Source organism: Ptychodera flava, chromosome 10 (genome assembly GCF_041260155.1).
Source record: "Ptychodera flava strain L36383 chromosome 10, AS_Pfla_20210202, whole genome shotgun sequence".
Classification (NCBI taxonomy): Eukaryota; Metazoa; Hemichordata; class Enteropneusta; family Ptychoderidae; genus Ptychodera; species Ptychodera flava.
Window position 1 is genome coordinate 30009416 of NC_091937.1, and position 17728 is coordinate 30027143.

At 38.6% G+C, this 17728-nt stretch overlaps 1 protein-coding gene across 1 annotated transcript in view; it reads right to left on the reverse strand.

Annotated features, from left to right (window-relative positions):
• The window catches only part of LOC139142461 (transient receptor potential cation channel subfamily A member 1 homolog), a 66981-nt gene that overhangs the window by 24043 nt on the left and 25210 nt on the right, over window positions 1-17728 (reverse strand). The window contains exons 9-11 of the mRNA XM_070712399.1: window positions 7414-7505; window positions 2723-2947; window positions 1814-1882 (exon numbers count right to left, since the gene is read on the reverse strand). Coding sequence (XP_070568500.1) covers window positions 1814-1882; window positions 2723-2947; window positions 7414-7505 — 386 coding nt within the window. The remainder of the gene's footprint in view (window positions 1-1813; window positions 1883-2722; window positions 2948-7413; window positions 7506-17728) is intronic.

The window sequence follows — 17728 nt, forward strand, 5'->3', positions numbered from 1 at the left end:
CCCCTTATGTTACACACGGATATGTGGCATACCGCGTAATAAGAAAACAAGCTCATGCACCCACTAAATCTCAAGACACATACTTTTAATCTTGTTTTTCTTGTTTATTGCACTGAGTTCTTCCAAAAAATATATAAATACCTTTATGAAAAATTGTTTGGAGGAACGGGAACTTAATTATTGGGTGTGAAATTTAGCAAATTTTACGATTTACGGCCAATGGCCGATATAAAGTCTAATCGGCGTTCGAATATTAATTAATCCCTATGAAGTTATATATCAATGAAAAGGCCATGATCTTGGCTTTCTAAAAATGTAACGTTTATAGTATTTTATTGTTTCTGTTTCCGTCGAGCGGTAGATATGTGACCCCTACCCCATCGTTGAAATCCAAGATGGCGGCCAAGATTGCGGCAAAGATAGCGCCAAATGAACCCCATGGGACACGATTTGATTTTGGGAACATCAAAATTCATTAAATATAGACCCTAAGATTACAAAAATGTAGGTTAAAAAAATACATCCATGGGGTGCATGGGAACCCTACCTTCCGACCCGACTACTTGCTCAAGAAGTTCCGAACTTAAAGTGAAATCAAATGTTATACCATACCAGAGAGTGTTCTAAAAAGAATTAGTCCAACAACAACCATAGAAGCTAAACGCAGAGTCTGGGAACACACCAGGATCATGGCTTAGATAAGTGTATAAAGGAGGCAGTTCAACCAGTACGCTCCGTCTTCCAACAATCTTTATTTAAAATTTTAAATAAAGATCATAAGAACACAAAGAGTACTGGTTGAACAGCCCCCTTTATACACTTATCCATACCAGAGTCTCAGACAACTTGTATTCTCTCTCTGCATATTTGGATGATGTTGATCTTATAATAACTCGTAATGATGATTTTAGTAAACTTCACCTCTGGCTTAGTACTTACAATAAAGCATCAAACTATAAGACAAATTTTGGTAAGATGGAGGGTCTTTGGATCGGGCATTGGCGCAGAAGGAAGGATAGCCCTCTCGACATCACCTGGAATAGCAATGGTCTTGAAAGCCTCGAGGTGTATATTGGTAACAACGAACATTTTGAAAGCAAAAATGGGACTGAGCTGCCTCATAAACTTTCAAATGATATTGACTAATGGAATCAATATGCTCCAAACACGTCGTATCGTGGGAGAGGTTTGATTATCACCAACTTTCTCGCAAGAAAGTTTGTGTACCATAGTTCCTCACTTTTCCTTCCTGCTGGTATGGTGGCCTACATTCAGTCTCGCCTGCTTGATTTATTTTGGCAATGAAAACATTGGATCTCCGCATAAAAAATTATACTTTCATATCAATGAAGGAGGCCAAGGACTCGATCATTTACCGTTCCATGTCAATGCATTAAGTCTCCATTTATTTAAAGATATCTATATGACCATAATATTATCCGTTTTTTAATTATTATTTCAATCAAGTTCAAAGCTTGTGTTATTTTAAAGATCTTCATGCAGTTGAAATCGATACTCCTTTTATTTACATTCCAAAATTTCTTAATGACTTACTCACTTGATTGAAATCACTATTAAAAATACGTAAAACAAATTTCAAAAACATTGATGATGTTCTTCAAGACCCCCCACCTTACAATAAGGAAATCCTTCACCAAACAATAGAGAGACGTTAAAGATGGTTTATTTCATCAACTCTGATATAACAAAGATACTACTACTACTACTACTACTACTACTACTACTACTACTACTACTACTACTACTACTACTACTACTACTACTTCTTCTTCTTCATATGATGCATACTAACCTGCAAAGCGTGTTTCTTTAACTCTGCCTTCTCTTGGACAGCTTTGACATCGTGTAAAGCAAGACCGATCTAAAATGGGTATCACGTGTATAGATATGAGTTAGTTTACTAACATTCATATTTGATATATAAATAAGTATGTTATACATATACACAATCTATAGATCAGACTGAGAAATAGCTCATTGCAATAGTTTTAAATTAACAAGAACCCTTCTAAAGTTAACATAACGCACGTGTACGCACTTGACATATTGAAACACATTGTTGAAACTACTCTAATGATCGATCTTTTTTCAAGTTTCGCCTGCAAAGTGTAGTCAGGATCATCAAATGATACACTAAAATTGGTATGACTAAAATGAATGAACATGCTCAGTGTTAAATGTGACAAAGTTTACATGAAGATCATAAAGAAAGTATTCTACAGTTTGAAGAGCATCAGTATGATATACCAAAAGATCATTTCTTATTTTCAAATGCTCTATACAGTACCTGAGCCAAAGGCAGCTTGAAGCCAAAGATAAATATCATACCTCATTAAATTTTTATTTCCTTTTCTATTGAGTTAATTGGAAAGTGTACAAAACAATATAATTTCTTATAAGCATCTTATAAGCAAGAAAAAGCAGCTACTAAGAACATAAATGTTGTCGTTGATTGGATTTCAGGCAATGTCGACCATTTCCTAACATCTAGCTATGATTATAATCACAAAGTATGCAAAGGATATCAAACAAAGTTGCTTGGGAGCAACCATAGCTTTTACCCGATACATTCAATATAGGAATGCCATATAGTAAATTTTATAATCGTTCAAATTTTATGATACACAAGAGGGTATGGAGCATTTCTATTAGTCTTACAGTGATATTATTTATCATTTGACTCTTGGCAAGGACAACTTACCAGAAGATTCATAATTAGTATCGCTGCGATGACTATGAATATTGCAAAGATAACGTATGTTACACCTTCATACCAGACCATCTTCTCAAAATACTCAGGAGATTCTTTGTCGTATTCACATTGTTCCAGATAACCAATTCCATGAAATATATTACTGTATTCAAATTCTCCGGTCAACATTACAAAGGTTTTCATCAGGGCGTATCCATATGAACTAAAAGTAGACTGAAAAAAGTAGCGGAATACTTTAGGACAGCTTACCAGTTGGAACTGGCCGATCATGGGAGACCTCATTTCTTTACAGGGTGAGTCACCCAGCATGTGACCTTCACTTACTATTAACTTTTACCACAGTTCTCCAGCTGCCGTCTTCAGCAATAAATTTGGCTTACATTAATGCCTTACGCTGACGACTAACACTTTAACATAATTACATCCCCTTTGCAAAATAAAGCTATTATCCTTCTGCATTAGCTTAATCACCCAATATTCATACAAGTGATGCACTTGCTTCTCATGTTCGGAACTCCAAAATACGCCAATAAAATCGGATTCACGAAAAAGGCAAGCCTTTGACATTGCCTGACCAAACAAAACAAATTGCAGTAAAAATTATCATTATTCAATAGCTGTCCTGCATTTGCCTTAAGGTTATGTCTATTGCTACTGCTTCTTTCTTAGCAAAACCAAAAATATTAGAAACTTTAGTATCATCATTCTTCTCATTGAAAGTCATATCTACAAATGTATGAAAGTAGGTGATTATTCCCTTATGAACATTTTCTATAGAAATTCTATTTAAATTATCAAAAAAGACATTAAAATAAAAGTATATAGAATTTCCGTAGAAATTTCTGTGGAAATGTTATTGATCCTTTATAGAATTTAATGGAGTTTTGGCTCTTTTTTCTTTAAGAACTCAAAAAAAACAAACAAACTTAAACTTAAAAACAGAATCTTTATAGATTTCTCTAGCATTTCTGTAGATTTTTACAGAACGTCTAATTATAGTAATTACAAGTTCTATAGATTTCTATAGCCTCTCGCCTGTTTTTGAAGACCTTCTATGAAAATTCAATACGAGTTCTTCGGAATTTCTGTAGAATTACATTTGACTTCTACAGACTTCTATGGAAATTTGTCTGCATTGTACAAGTTAAATCTCTTAGTATGGGAATAATATGTGTTAAACCCTTATTAAGTTAGGAATACATGTGAATGGATTGTCTCAGGTACCAACTTAATGTATTACTACACTTTTCTAAATTTGGCCAAAACCTGTTTCTCTAGGGAAAGATTTCAGAAATGCACCTTGACATTACTTCTGTCGATACAGCAGGGACTAGATGTATCTATTTTATCATCGTGTGACGTATTCTGGCGAATAGCAACACGGAATGAGCACGTAATGTGATATAAACAGCAATCTGGTACTGGTTTAATTCATGACACTAGTAACCAACATGCCGACCAGCAGGTCCCTTCAGTAAAAAATATAACTATGTAGAAGTTTACACCAGTCAGATTAATCTCTTTTGTTGGAGAACTGAACAGCAGGAAGTTCACTTCGGCAATTTCAAATGACTCCAAAGAGGTGGTGTGAAGATTCAAGATGCTAAAATATGGTTCAAGCAGAAAGTATTGTAATGTAATAATGCTATTGGCATGGCGCCAATGGCGTAGAAAGCACTATGGCACAGTCAGCATGGTTATCAGTAGCTCCAAACCAATTGCATTGCAGTCCTAGAGTACTCCCTGTCATAGGGGCCAGGTATTCCATCATATCATTTAATCAATGGAAGTACATATATCTAGATTTCTAGCAGCGGACTTAATCCTAGGGCTTTGTATTCCAATGGCTTGTTGAAACATATCCCTATGATTTCCTTTTCTGTCTGTGTGTCCTTGGTGACGTTTATTGTAAAGCTGCCCCTGATGTGGCTGCCCTCGCTTTGTTATGGGAACTACTCCAGTAACTAGGAACAGAGTCACATGGCAGCAACGATTGAACGGAAGAAAATTTCCTTTTGCGGGTTGTGATCTACATTATTTTTCCCTTGAGCTTATTGCTGCGTCAGTGTCAAACACTCCTTCTTTGACTGTAAATAGCTACTTGCTTACCATTGCCTGTCATTGAAGTGTACATGTGTCGTCCTATATAATACAGACATTTTTCATCTTTATCGTAAAATATTTGGCAGAGGTTATGCATGCGTGCAGGACTTGTGCAAAGAGCTGTGCCCGGTACTACGTTAGCTATGCAGGTACTACGTCAAACTGAAATTTAAGTACTCTAGGAACAGGTTCCTGTGCGAGGGGCTGTCAAGATAAGCTTTCCACTTGATCAGTCATATTTCTTCCACCTCCAGCTTCCTAGCTTATAGTTTTTTTCGACCTGGTACACTGCATTAGCACTGTTTTGTTCACTCATAGTATGTACCCTTAATCCATATTTGCTGCAAGCTACTTACCTTAGACAGTGGTTGCATTGAATAAATTATATCACATATTACAAAGAGGACTGCTGTCCAGTTTGAGATGTATCCTTTTTTGGAGATACCCCTATACACTGTCATTCACGCTTTCCAAACGATTTGTTAATTTCAGTTTTCTACCAGTGCTAGCGTTTCACCATAAGGTTCTTTGAATGCCTGATCCTTATTGTATAGTTGTATCACTGGTATGATAATCTCATGAAATACATTTTTTCTTTCATGTATTGGTCTCATTTTTTCACTTTGCCCCAAAGTTCGTAATCAGTCTCAAGAGAACAACTCATCTGGTTCATAAAATAAACTCTGTGATTTTCAGAGAACCCACCGATACGCAAGGTCGAAAGAAATCTCAGTAAACAAGAAGCTGTAGCCTACTTGTAAATATATTTCTGTTCGAAGGTGTTCGATGCCCTATTAAAACTTACATTACCAGTCTTTTCAAAATCTTAACATTTCAGAAATCATATAAAAGCTCTGGATTCAAAGCCACTCGAAGTCAATAATTATTTACCATTTCATGGTAAACTTTTTTTCAAGAATTATGTAGTGCAAGCCCTTGAGAGTAATTCCAGTCTCAAAAATGGTAGGAGGTGGTAGGAAGTGGGGAAAGTAAAACTTTGCTGAAGAGCATACTGCTAAGTGAAGGTAAAATTCTGTAAAACGGGGTATCCCGTGATGAGCGTGCTCATTTTTCTACGGAAATGGGGCTGTTTGAAGTACATGTAGTTCGGAACAAGTAAGCTCTCTAAGAGTATAGCCTTACCATATTTAAGAGAAAGGCGTAAGTGAATATATATTAGGCTTTCGTGCATTGATGTATTTGGGGATGATTTTCAATGTTTACAATGATCGATACTATTATTGCAAAATGATAGATGCCAGTAGGTACTTACACAATATTCCGGTATCCTGTAATAATAGTCTAAATATTACGAGAACCTTTCACAGCAAATTTTGACGATTCATGTTATATACTTTTGATCATGATTTTACTCGAGTTGTGATGATACAGGAATACTCTAAAATGTTCAAAGACCATTACCCAAACTCGCCTGTTCTTGTTGTATTAGTACTTGTGTCTTTCTTGCTGTGAATCCATCAGATAGACAAGAACAAATGAAACAAATGCTACTACGACTCAAAGAAGAGCTAATACTAGGAAACGACGATTTATTAGAAAACCATGCCAATGTTATTACAAAGGACGGGGAGCTTATACGTTTCGGAATATATATATTGCCATATTAATATTAAACTGTATGGTCTTTTCATTGAAGTAAGCATATTCCTCCTCATACATTGTCACTTAATGAATCAAACAGGCTCAGTGGAAGCTGGCTCGTTAGCGATCATATGATAGCAGCCATGCTAATCGCTTCCCTGTTTGAAAATGCTTATGATTGTAGTCGACCCTGCGCATCATTGACACTATGGAAAAATCTGTGACTTTCAGGAGAAAGTGCCACTCACCAGTGGTAAGACTCTGCTGTCATTTTAACCACTACCAGGTGGGATATTCTTGTGGTTACCACTATATGGTGAGAATGCATTGCAGCCTGAATTTCAGTGATAATATAATATGTATTATGTCATTCTTTTCAGCCTATAGTATCACCAGTTATCAGTGGCAAGTTCAAGTCCCTCCAGAGAATATTGAGAATTTCCCTTATCATCGGTAAGAATCGGGCTACTAAACAGTTCTCACCATATCTTGGAGAGAACCCGAATTTCTCTCCCGGTAGCCTTGAGGAGAACAGAAGAATCTCAGCATTGGTTTGAAAGTGACACTTTACATTGCCCGTGTCACACAGTTCTTTCCCATAGCATGAGTAGTGGCCATGTTGTTTGTTTATACTTAAAATATCTATATCAACACGAATTGCACGCTGAACATCACACAGTCACACAATATATCATCATCTTGATGTCAGTAGATCATGCTGTTCCTGAGTAAATCGTACGAAAACGACAAAGAATTCAATGGAAGTATCGTAAGATAATGATAACAAGATTAAATGTGCAGTTCCTTTGTTTTGCAACCTAGAATTATCGACGTTTCTAAAAGTCCTTTTCAGTTTGTTGTCGGCAACATCGTCGCATTAGAGGAAAGAGGCATTCATGTTTTGTTTCCTTTTTGTAAAAATGTTACAAAGAACAATGATGATTGGAATTCAAAGTTGTGAGATGTCACCATACCTGGTTCATTAGTAGTGAATAGAAGCTGAGACTGAATGCTAGCAGGAACAGGAACAGTACTATACAAAAATGCCCGAACGTCTTTAACATATCTGATAAAATAAAAGAAAATGTGATATATATTATTTACAGTAGAAACATTTATCTATCATACCGATTTACCAATATATAATTAAAATATGACAAATGCGTTGACATCCCAGGTTTTGAGACCTAGCTCAGGGGTAATAAACACAACCCTTTTGCAGTGACGTCTTGCAATATTGTAGGATGACCCTGGCAACTTGAATCCTTATAAACATTGATTCACAGAAAAGTGTAGGAGATGTACAACTAAACGTTTATCACAATTATTAACAGTCGTTTTATCTATAATCAAGTGGCGACTCTTTCGCTACAGTTACAATGTCTATTGAACAAGTGGACTAAACAAAATGTTGATTAAAGAATGCAAAAATAATTGTTACTTACTTTTGCAATACGAGAAAAGCAAGCATAGATCAATCCGTTAATTTAACTTTTTCACTCGCTACAAAAATATATGGTCACTCTTGTGAAGCAAGCGTCTTTCACATTTGCAGCAACCAACGTTGTCGATAGTTTGGCAAACGATGTAATGACATAAATGTGTGGTTGTTTCAAAATTTAGTTACTTGGAATATGTCAGTTTGGCGCCCTAATGAGACTGTCATGGATATTCTGTGTAAGCTGGTACACGAAACAAAATTGACATGATGCCATAACTACTGCATATCAATATTAAAGTATGTACTTTTGAGTAGTTTTCTTGCACAGTGCTTGGATTAATGGGCCACAGTAACAGGTTTCATTGAGTTTTTCTCAGTCATGACAAGAGAGAGTTTGTGCCTTATGCCACGCTGTTAATTATCAGTAAGCTAAGGGTTCTTCCTTTGTGTTAGAGAGTTGGGTTTCAATGGCGAAGTACATGGTCGACACTGAAGTGCGTAGACATCAAAAGTGATACAAAAGTCACCTGAATCGATGGACCAGAGATTCTACCTTTCGTGTGTGCAAAGTTGAAGTGTTATGGCCTTTGTCGACGATAGGTTTCAGAGAATCGGGTAAGAACTGAACATTTCCCGTCCTCTTCAAAAGTTGAGAACTTTGAGAAAACTGTCTGGATGGCGAGACTCGGTCATACGTCAAGTGTGTTAGATCCAGAACTTTCTGTGTGAGAACAGTTCGCTGGAAAGAGCACAATGAGCGTGGATTGTTACAAATTGAGAGGAGAGACCCAACGATTAAAGGAGGACTGTGAAACAAGTGTATTGTGAAAGTTGTGATCTGTAGGGTTGATAGAAAGAAAATTTATCATCGTTTGTGCGGATCTGCATCCCCGTATGATCTGGAATTTTCCATGAGTGATGTCATTGCCACATGGTACAGAAACATCGAGGGAATGTTGCTGGGACAGAAAAACGATCAATCGCGGCTATCGGAATTGGAAGGAATTTCTCGCGGCTACTGCAAGGACTGTAGAGAATTTCCCTAGAGTCAAGTGCTTTGCTTGAACGGACAGTGCGATTCAATTGTTCATTTCATAGAGTTTACAAGTTCTGAGTGTAGTTTACACGCTATGCCCTATGTACTGTAATCCTTATATCATATAGTACCAAGGGGGAACTGATGATTATTTGATATCATCTTTCAGTGTATATGATTTTTAACATCAGAGAGTAATCATTACTGGGTGTATCTACACGTCTATTTTGGAGATTGTATTTGTCGATGAAGGTTGAGTTCTCAGCGGTTACGGCGCCCTCTGGTGGTTGGATACTTTAAAGTCTGTTGTGAGAGGATAGAGGAGATTCAGTATTTAGTTGAAATTTATTTTTGTTGTTGTTCATTAAATTATTTTGTTACATTAACTTCTGCAAGTGTGTGTCATGTGTTGCGACTCAGACTGTAGACCAGACTGTCTATGTCAATGCTGTGTCTGCAATTCAGAGACACTTTGAAAGAAATTGTTTTGCTCCGTTTCTTGCATGCATATATAGCCGGGTTTGACCAATAATGGATGACAATAATGACGCCCAATGTGGGACTTTGACACAGTGTAAACATATGATGTGTTGGTTAGTGTAAGCGCTTACATTTAAAAGTCTTCGGAGATGTGACACTAGCCAGTCATTTTATTTTAATTTAACTAGTAGTACAGAGTTGACATTACCATCTGGTTCATACACAGGTAACAGTATTGATTGTACATGTGCACAATTTACATGTGGCAATCAGTTTTTGGGAAATCCCTGTTTGGGTTTTTATCGCATTGAGCGCATAATCGTCCCAGGGCTGTATGGTGTATTTTGATTTGTGTGTTGATCTTTTGTTTAAGTTTATTGATTGCAGTGATTGTGTACCATTGCATCCCATGTTATGGTGACACCAGCTCTAAAACAAGTTTGATACCCCAGTTACTGTCACGTATCTGACACTTTTAAAGGTGGGAAGGACACCAGAGCCAATTTGCGTACTGGCAGGGGTAGGGGTATGTGGACGCCATGGACAGAGAATCCTGTGGGGAATAAAAATAGAGCAGAAGTTAAAGGTATACTGTCACCTGTTCCAATTTTGCCACAGTCACCATGGAAATAGAAAATCTAACCAATCACAGATTTTAAGCGGGTGGCCGCTTTTAAAAAACAGCGCCCTCACATGGGCATTTTGAATACCAAGGAATGCCCCTTTGATCATATATGGGCATATTTAGATTACAGGTGACTGTATACCTTTAAGCAAGAGGCACAGACTGACAAGGTAATTGATAGGAAATCGGGACAATCTGCAGATAGCAGATGTGGAAAGAGAACTTAGGAGACCTTATGGGTATAGACATGACATTTCATGCATCAGGATTTTAATTTTGAATCAACCACTTTATTAAACAGTAGTGGACGGTCCATCAAGACAAGCTCCCCTGTAATGAGGTTGTCCTTTTACAATGGATGTGGACAGTTAAAAGTGTCTGCAGGATTGTTTCAGCGACCACAACTGTCCATGTTTTCGGGAGATGCTTCTCAGAAAGGAGATGTAGTCTTTGAGCTCTGGAAGTATGAAGTTGAATGCATACAGAAGGCGGGCGTGTACACATCGCACGTGTTAGCTCAGACTGTGTGTGCTTCATTGAAAGGAGATGCTGGTTTGACTATGATGCACTTAGGAATAGATGCCGGTTTGGATGATATTTTAGAGAAGTTAGAAATAATCTACAGTGAAGTTAAAACAGGAGCGATGCTTTTGGAAAGTTTCTACAGGGATAGCGACCAAACAGAGGAAGAACGTGTTGTAGCCTACAGTTCTCGACTACAGTTGGCTATCAACAAAGTGAAGCAGCAGGGACGTATTTGGGCGGCTATGGTTGATGGAACTTTGCGCACAGTTTTTTGGAGAAAGTTGCCAGGTAGCAATTTGAAGAGTATGCTAGACCACAAGAGAGATCAGATTGCTACATTGATGAGTTAGTTCGCATGGCTCGTAGCATTGAACAGGAACTCAGAGAATTTTGAGAGAAACCTAAATGTAAGCATGTCGCCTCTGGACAGACATATCAGAGTACAGTGATAGAAACTGAGGAAGCAAATGTCAAGACTGGTATCATTGAAGTTCTGAAGACATTGCAGAAACTGCAGACAGAAAACCATGTGTTACACTCCCCAGTGAAAGAGATGAAAGATGAGATGGCCAAGTTGAAGGACGATCATGACATTAAGGACCAGTCTGAACCAGTGTTGGAGGAAGCAAGAACATCAATTATAGGTCAAGGTAGGAAACCATTATAAGGTGTTACAATTATAAGAAAGAAGGATACATATACAAGGATTGTCTGGAACCTAAGCGCAGTAGAAAATGCCATGTATGTAACCAGGAGGGCCATATTGACAGGAAATGTCCGTATAAACCTGCTTTGAAACAACAGGCAGCAGAAAGTTTATCCCCGATTCTTATGCATACAGCTCCAGATCAGCAGGGAAGGACGGCAAATGATGGTATACAGGTGAAAAGACACAGAACCATGAGAAGATACCAAACAGAAAGTATCAGCAAGCTAGTGGACGACAGGTTTTGATGCAGGGAAAACCATTGGATGAGTGGTTGGTGCACCTAATGAGGATTTTATTGTTGTTGAAGGACAGAAATGTCGCTGTTTAATCGATACAGGTTCACAGGTTACTACAATTTCTGAGAGTTATCATCATGGAAGTTTTTCTGAAGCATTGACTGCAACAGGAGCTGGAGGACAGACTGTTCCTTTCCTGGGATATGTGGACGTGACATTGTCATTCCCAGAATCAGTGTTTGGTTACCAGCAGTAGTAGGTGATTCCTGCCTTAGTGGTCAAAGATAGCGAGTACAATTTGAAGATACCTGCAATGGCTGAGACGAATATACTGGGATGTTACCCTTTGAGAAAAGAAATGGCATTTCATCGAAAGATGATGCAATAGATGAAGATGTCATCTGTGGGCAAAGTTATTTGTCAAAGGCTAGAGGCCAGGAAGCACTTTATTGGCAAAGATGGGTGTATTGGTGAGATACGTGGGATGTTAAAACACCCTGTTGCCATAGAATCACATCATGCGAGGACAGTGATGGGAAGAGCCCATGGTGGACCTATAAGGGTATGAGTAAATGGTAGCTATTGAACCCAGTCAGAAGTCAGCTGGAAGGATCACAACAAATCCTGCTACAGCGGTTATGACTTGTCTGCCAAAGAAGTCAAAGGTACCTGTATTGATACATAATAGGACATTGAAACCATTAGTGATCAAGCCTGGCGGGATCATCAGAAAAGCAGAAACGATTACATGGATAGGACATCCAAGATAATGTAGAGTACACAATCAAGGGCAGATTAAACAGGATGAATGTGGGAAAGAAGATATGCATAGGGAGAACCACAAGTTGAAGTTTACTTGCAAAGGATTGGAATTTGACTTGTCAGGATCGCCTATTGACAAACACCGACTTCGACAGGTGAAGGATTTGTTTGATTGACATACGGAGGTATTCTCTAAGGATGACAATGACCTAGGTCATTGCGAGTTGGTGAAACATAGGATCACGATACCCCCATTAAGGAGAGATATCTTCAGTTACCCCCTGCAAAGTATGACGAACTGAGACAAATATTACAAGGAATGTTGGAGAGTGATGTTATTCAGGAGTCACACAGCCCATGGACTGCTCTAATTGTGATGGTGGAAAAGGATGGAAGCTCTAGACTTTGTATTGACTATAGAAAGTTAAATACTCGTACCATCAGGGATTCTTATAACTTTCCACAGAGAGAAGAAAGTCTCGATGCATTGAGGGAAGCCAGGTTTTTCTCATCTATTGACCTTAAAGGTGGTTATTGGCAAATTGGAATGGACGAGCGAGACATTAAGAAGACAGCTTTTGTGACGTCAGTAGGATTGTATGAGTGTTTCAAGATGCCAATGGGTCTGACTGGAAGTTCAGGAACCTTTTCAACATACCATGGAACGTTGTTTGGGTGATCTTTATGTGAATGTTTGTTTGGTATATCTCGATGATATCATTGTGTTTTCATCCACAGTTGAAGAACACCTGAATATCTGGAAATGGTGTTCAAGAGGCTGAAGAATGTAGCCTGAAAATCAAAATCTCCAAGGGTCAGTTCCTGCGTGCTCATGTGAGGTTCTTGGGCCATGTAGTATCAGCAGATGTCATTCAGACATATCCATCTAAGATAGAGGCACTGAAGAGTTGGCCAGTACCAAAGAATGCCAAGTCTTTCCTGGGATTTGCACGTTATTATAAAAGATTTGCAGCAGGATTTTCAAGAATTGTAAAGCCTCTTAATCTTTTCATGAGTGGCATGCCAAATCTGTGTAAGAAGAAGGACAAGAAGAAGCATCCGGTTATTAGAGTGCCTTAATTCATCTGGTCACCAGAATGTCAGGTGACATTTGATACGGTAATAGAGAAGTTGACCATGGCACCAGTGCTGGCGTATGCTGACTACTCTAAACCTTTTGCGTTACACATGGATGCAAGCTCATTGGGTCTTGGAGCAGTGCTGTATCAAGGAGAAGGTAACTACAAGAGAGTGATAGGATACGCAAGCAGAGATCTGTCCAGTAGTGAACGGAATCATCCAGCACATAAGTTTGAATTCCTTGCCCTCAAATGGGCAGTTACAAAGTAGTTTCATGAGTGTTTGTATGGCAATGAGTTTGTTATCATAACAGATAACAATTCCTTAACATACGTGATGACCACATCAAAGCTTGATGTAACTGTACATCGTTGGTTGGCTGCATTGTCCGCATAAAACTTTCAACTACGGTATAGACCAGGAAGTCAGGATGGAAATGCAGACGGATTGTCACGTTGATCCCATGGAACCACAGCCATCGAAACACAAAGTTTATCCATTGATGTAGTACAGGCAGTATGTCAGGTACACTTGATTGAAGACAGTCCATGTATAGAGGTAATTGGAAATACCGATGATGCAGTTCCACAGGTGTTTGATGAACCAAGTGCATGGCCAGACCAGACATCTCTGCCCCCTATGACCATGAAGAAATGGCGGAAACTACAATTGGAGGATCCTGTGATTAGACGATTGTACTGGTATAAAGAGAGAGGTAAAATTAAATTTCCCAGTAATGAGGAAAGAAATGAGGAGCCAAAGTTAGTCCAGCAAGGTTTGCATGAATGGAAACGACTGTGTTTCAAATATGGAGTTTTGCACAGCAAGAGGACTGATGTGCATGGCCATCATCACTTCCAGATAGTACTGCCTGCAAAATACAGAGGCACTGCTTTGAAGGGAGTACATGATGAGGTTGGGCATCTAGGACAAGAGAGAACACTAGATCTGTTGCGTGCAATGTTTTATTTGCCTCAAATGAGCAAGGATGTTCAGACAAAGATGAAGACTTGTGAAAGGGGCACACGGAGGAAATGACTCCAGAAGGCAGAGCAAAGGTGCCATTGGTGAATATCACTACGACACAACCATTAGAGTTGGTTTGTATGGATTATTTGCAGTAAGAATCTTCAAAGGGCGGAATTAAAGACATACTTGTAATTACCGACCACTTTACACGGTATGCGGTAGCTATTCCAATGAAAGATCAGAAAGCGGCAAGAACAGCTAATAATTTGTTCAATTGTACATTATGGCTTTCCAAGCAGATTACACTCGGACCAAGGCCGTAATTTTGAGTCTAGCATCACTAAGTGTCATTAAGCGTCATGTGAGAATTTTAACTAGACATTGATTAATATGTTGGGTAAATTGCCAGAGAACAAGAAATATGATTGGAAGAACTATGTTGCCCCAGTTGTTCATGCCTACAATTGGATTCTGCAGAAGAAACGCCAGAGGACTATGCAGGTGAACTGCGTGAGAGGCTGAAGCTAGCAAATGAATTGGCATCAAAGGAAGCCAGAAAGAGTGCAGCTGACAGTAAACGCGATATGACTTGAAGACTAGAGAAGCAATATCAGAGCCAGGAGACAGAGTAATCATCAGAAATTTGAATTTGAGAGAAAAGCACAAGGTAGCGGATTGATGGGAAAAGTATCCCTTTTATTTACTGAAGAGAACTAATCCAGCAATACTGGTATATGAGGCAGAACCTGAGACAGGAATAGGAGGAAACCAGATTCTCCATAGGAATCCATTATTACCTTGTTATTCACTACCTACCCCATGTCCGGAGAGACCAATGAGAGCTATTTAGAAAGCAAAGATGCAGAAGACTGAGTACAGAGTGAGAACTCGTAGTAGGCAGATTGCTGAAGAAACAAAGGATGAGACTGATGAAGATTCTGAAAACGAACATCAGGGAGATCTTGTTTGGATTCCAAAACCCTTTGAGAGATGTCGGGGAAGATGTGCCCTCGGATGAAATAAAGGAACAAGTTGTGGAACAGTCAATTCGTGAGGAATATGATAGTTTTGCTACCCAAATATCAGAGGACATTATGACTGTTAGGGCAGACCAATCAAGAGAAAACTTGTTTGAGAGTCATGAAAGTTAAGAAAGATTCCCTGGAGAAGAACCATCAGAATCTGTCAGTATTCCTGTCGATGTATCATCAGATACTTTGATGCAGTCAGAACCATAGGCGTTACCCAGGAGATCTACCCGTGTACGGAGAACACCAGATAGATTGAGTTTGGCCCACATGTGTAGTCAATGAGGTATGTTGCAATCTCAGAAGATGTAATTTGTTGGTTATGTAATAGAGGAACTGTTGAAAGTACTTGAATCACTTCAAGTGCAGCCTCAGGATACTTAGTTTACTATAAACAGTGATTCCAAAGTAGGTCAAGGAGTAGCAGATTCCAGACGAGTGGATGTGAACTCAAGGGAGTTGTAGTAATGAAGGTTTGGTAGTTATCTGAGTAGTTACAGAGGTACGTGGGAGCCAAGTTTATTAATGACAGATGTGGTAAGGTAAGTTGGACCCTAAATATTGGGATAAAACATGTTTGGTCTTCTCTTTGCAGGTGAGGCTAATTGGCTGGGATGTACTGTTATATTATTACTGAACTCAATAGTGAATGGGGCTATGTTAGAGTAGGAGTTTTGTGTGCTAGAAACCCCTAAATCCTAGTTTTCAGTAGGTGAGGAAAAGATCTAAAGTTTCCCATAGCCTAAAAGTCTTACCTCACAATTGTGTAGCATCTTATGTGTTTGAATCAATGGTAATTGATACACTGTACCTAATCATGAGTATCAGTCGAGTAATATTTCAGACACTGAGAGTTTTATTTTATTCTGTGGGAGATGCTGAAACACAGGGTCTGTGTGAGCTAGAGCTAAAGTGTTCGGCACTCATAGTGAAAGTAAGCACAGGTTGAGGCTGAGAGCTTCAAAATAAAAAAATGAGGTGTTTATTGGTTGGGACAACCTTTCCCAAAGGGGGGAGTGTGGCTGCTTCAATTAAGTTACTTTGAATATGTCAGTTTGGCGCCCTCATGAGACTGTAATCGATATTCCGTGTAAGCTGGTACATGAAACAAAATTGACATGATGCCATGACTGTATGTCAATATTATAGTATGTGCTTTCGAATACTTTACTTGCAGAGTGCTTGGATTAGTGGGCCACAGTAACAGGTTTTATTGAGTTTTTCTTAGTCATAACGAGAGAGAATTTGTGCCTTATGCCACGCTGTTAATTATCAGTAAGCTAAGGGTTCTTTCTTTGCGTGAGAGAGTTGGGTTTCAATGGCAACCCTTACGGAAAATTGAGATCTACATCTAGTCCACATTAGATCTACAGTAGACTTTATTTTAATTGGGCAGTAGATGAACTGCTTCATCTACTTTTGTGCATACTAATGAGGTCATAGTTCAGAGAGTAGATGAAATGTAGACAAAATGTGGATGAAAAATTAGATGAAATGTAGATCTCAGGTAGATGACATGTAGACAAGATGTAGATCTATTGCTTTGTCTACTTTTGTGCATATTAATCATCAGGTCATAGTTTAGAGAGTAGATAAAATGTAGATGAAAGGCAGACAAGATGTAGATGGAATAAATTACGTATAAGATGTAGCTAAGACAAAGAACAAGAAATAAGTGAGGCATGGAGATCTTGCAAAAGTGTTGAAAATGAAAATGTAAGTATGTTAACATGTCAATCAATTTTTAGACTTTAAAAATTGACCGATGGCCATGGTGTAGCACAGGCTAGGGCTGCAGTTCATGATGAGTATCACAATATTGCATACCACAACAACATCCGTTTGATGTAATTTGGTGGCAACTTCACTGAGCACCATGGTATCGATGGACCTTTGCATAAGATATCTCACGCTGGAAAAATCAATCATTCAATGACCAATCATGAGTGGTATTCAGGTCGAAATAGAGAGTAGAACATTGTGCATGCTTAGGCCTACTCAAATTTTTCAAAATTTTTCTCAACTGTACATACATCATAAACAGAATAAACTGCATACAAAGCATTTCAGTACATTCAACGACGCTTTATTAAAAAATTTAGAACTGAAATATTCTACATGTTACACAATCAAAATTCATATCATATGGTCGTGGTATTAAAACAGGCGATCAACAAACCTTGCCTACCTCAAGCTCACGGGCCTACCTTACAAGTTGCATTACAATTACCGCAGTACCAGTACAGCTGTATACTGGCAGTGTAGAGGCACTGCCATCGTCAAGTTATCGATGCCAACCTATGTCTCAACCCGATGTAATTCTCGATTGGAACACTTTCTATGCATATCAGAATTGATGTCACATTGTTTCCAAGGTGTACAGATGACGAAAATGTGC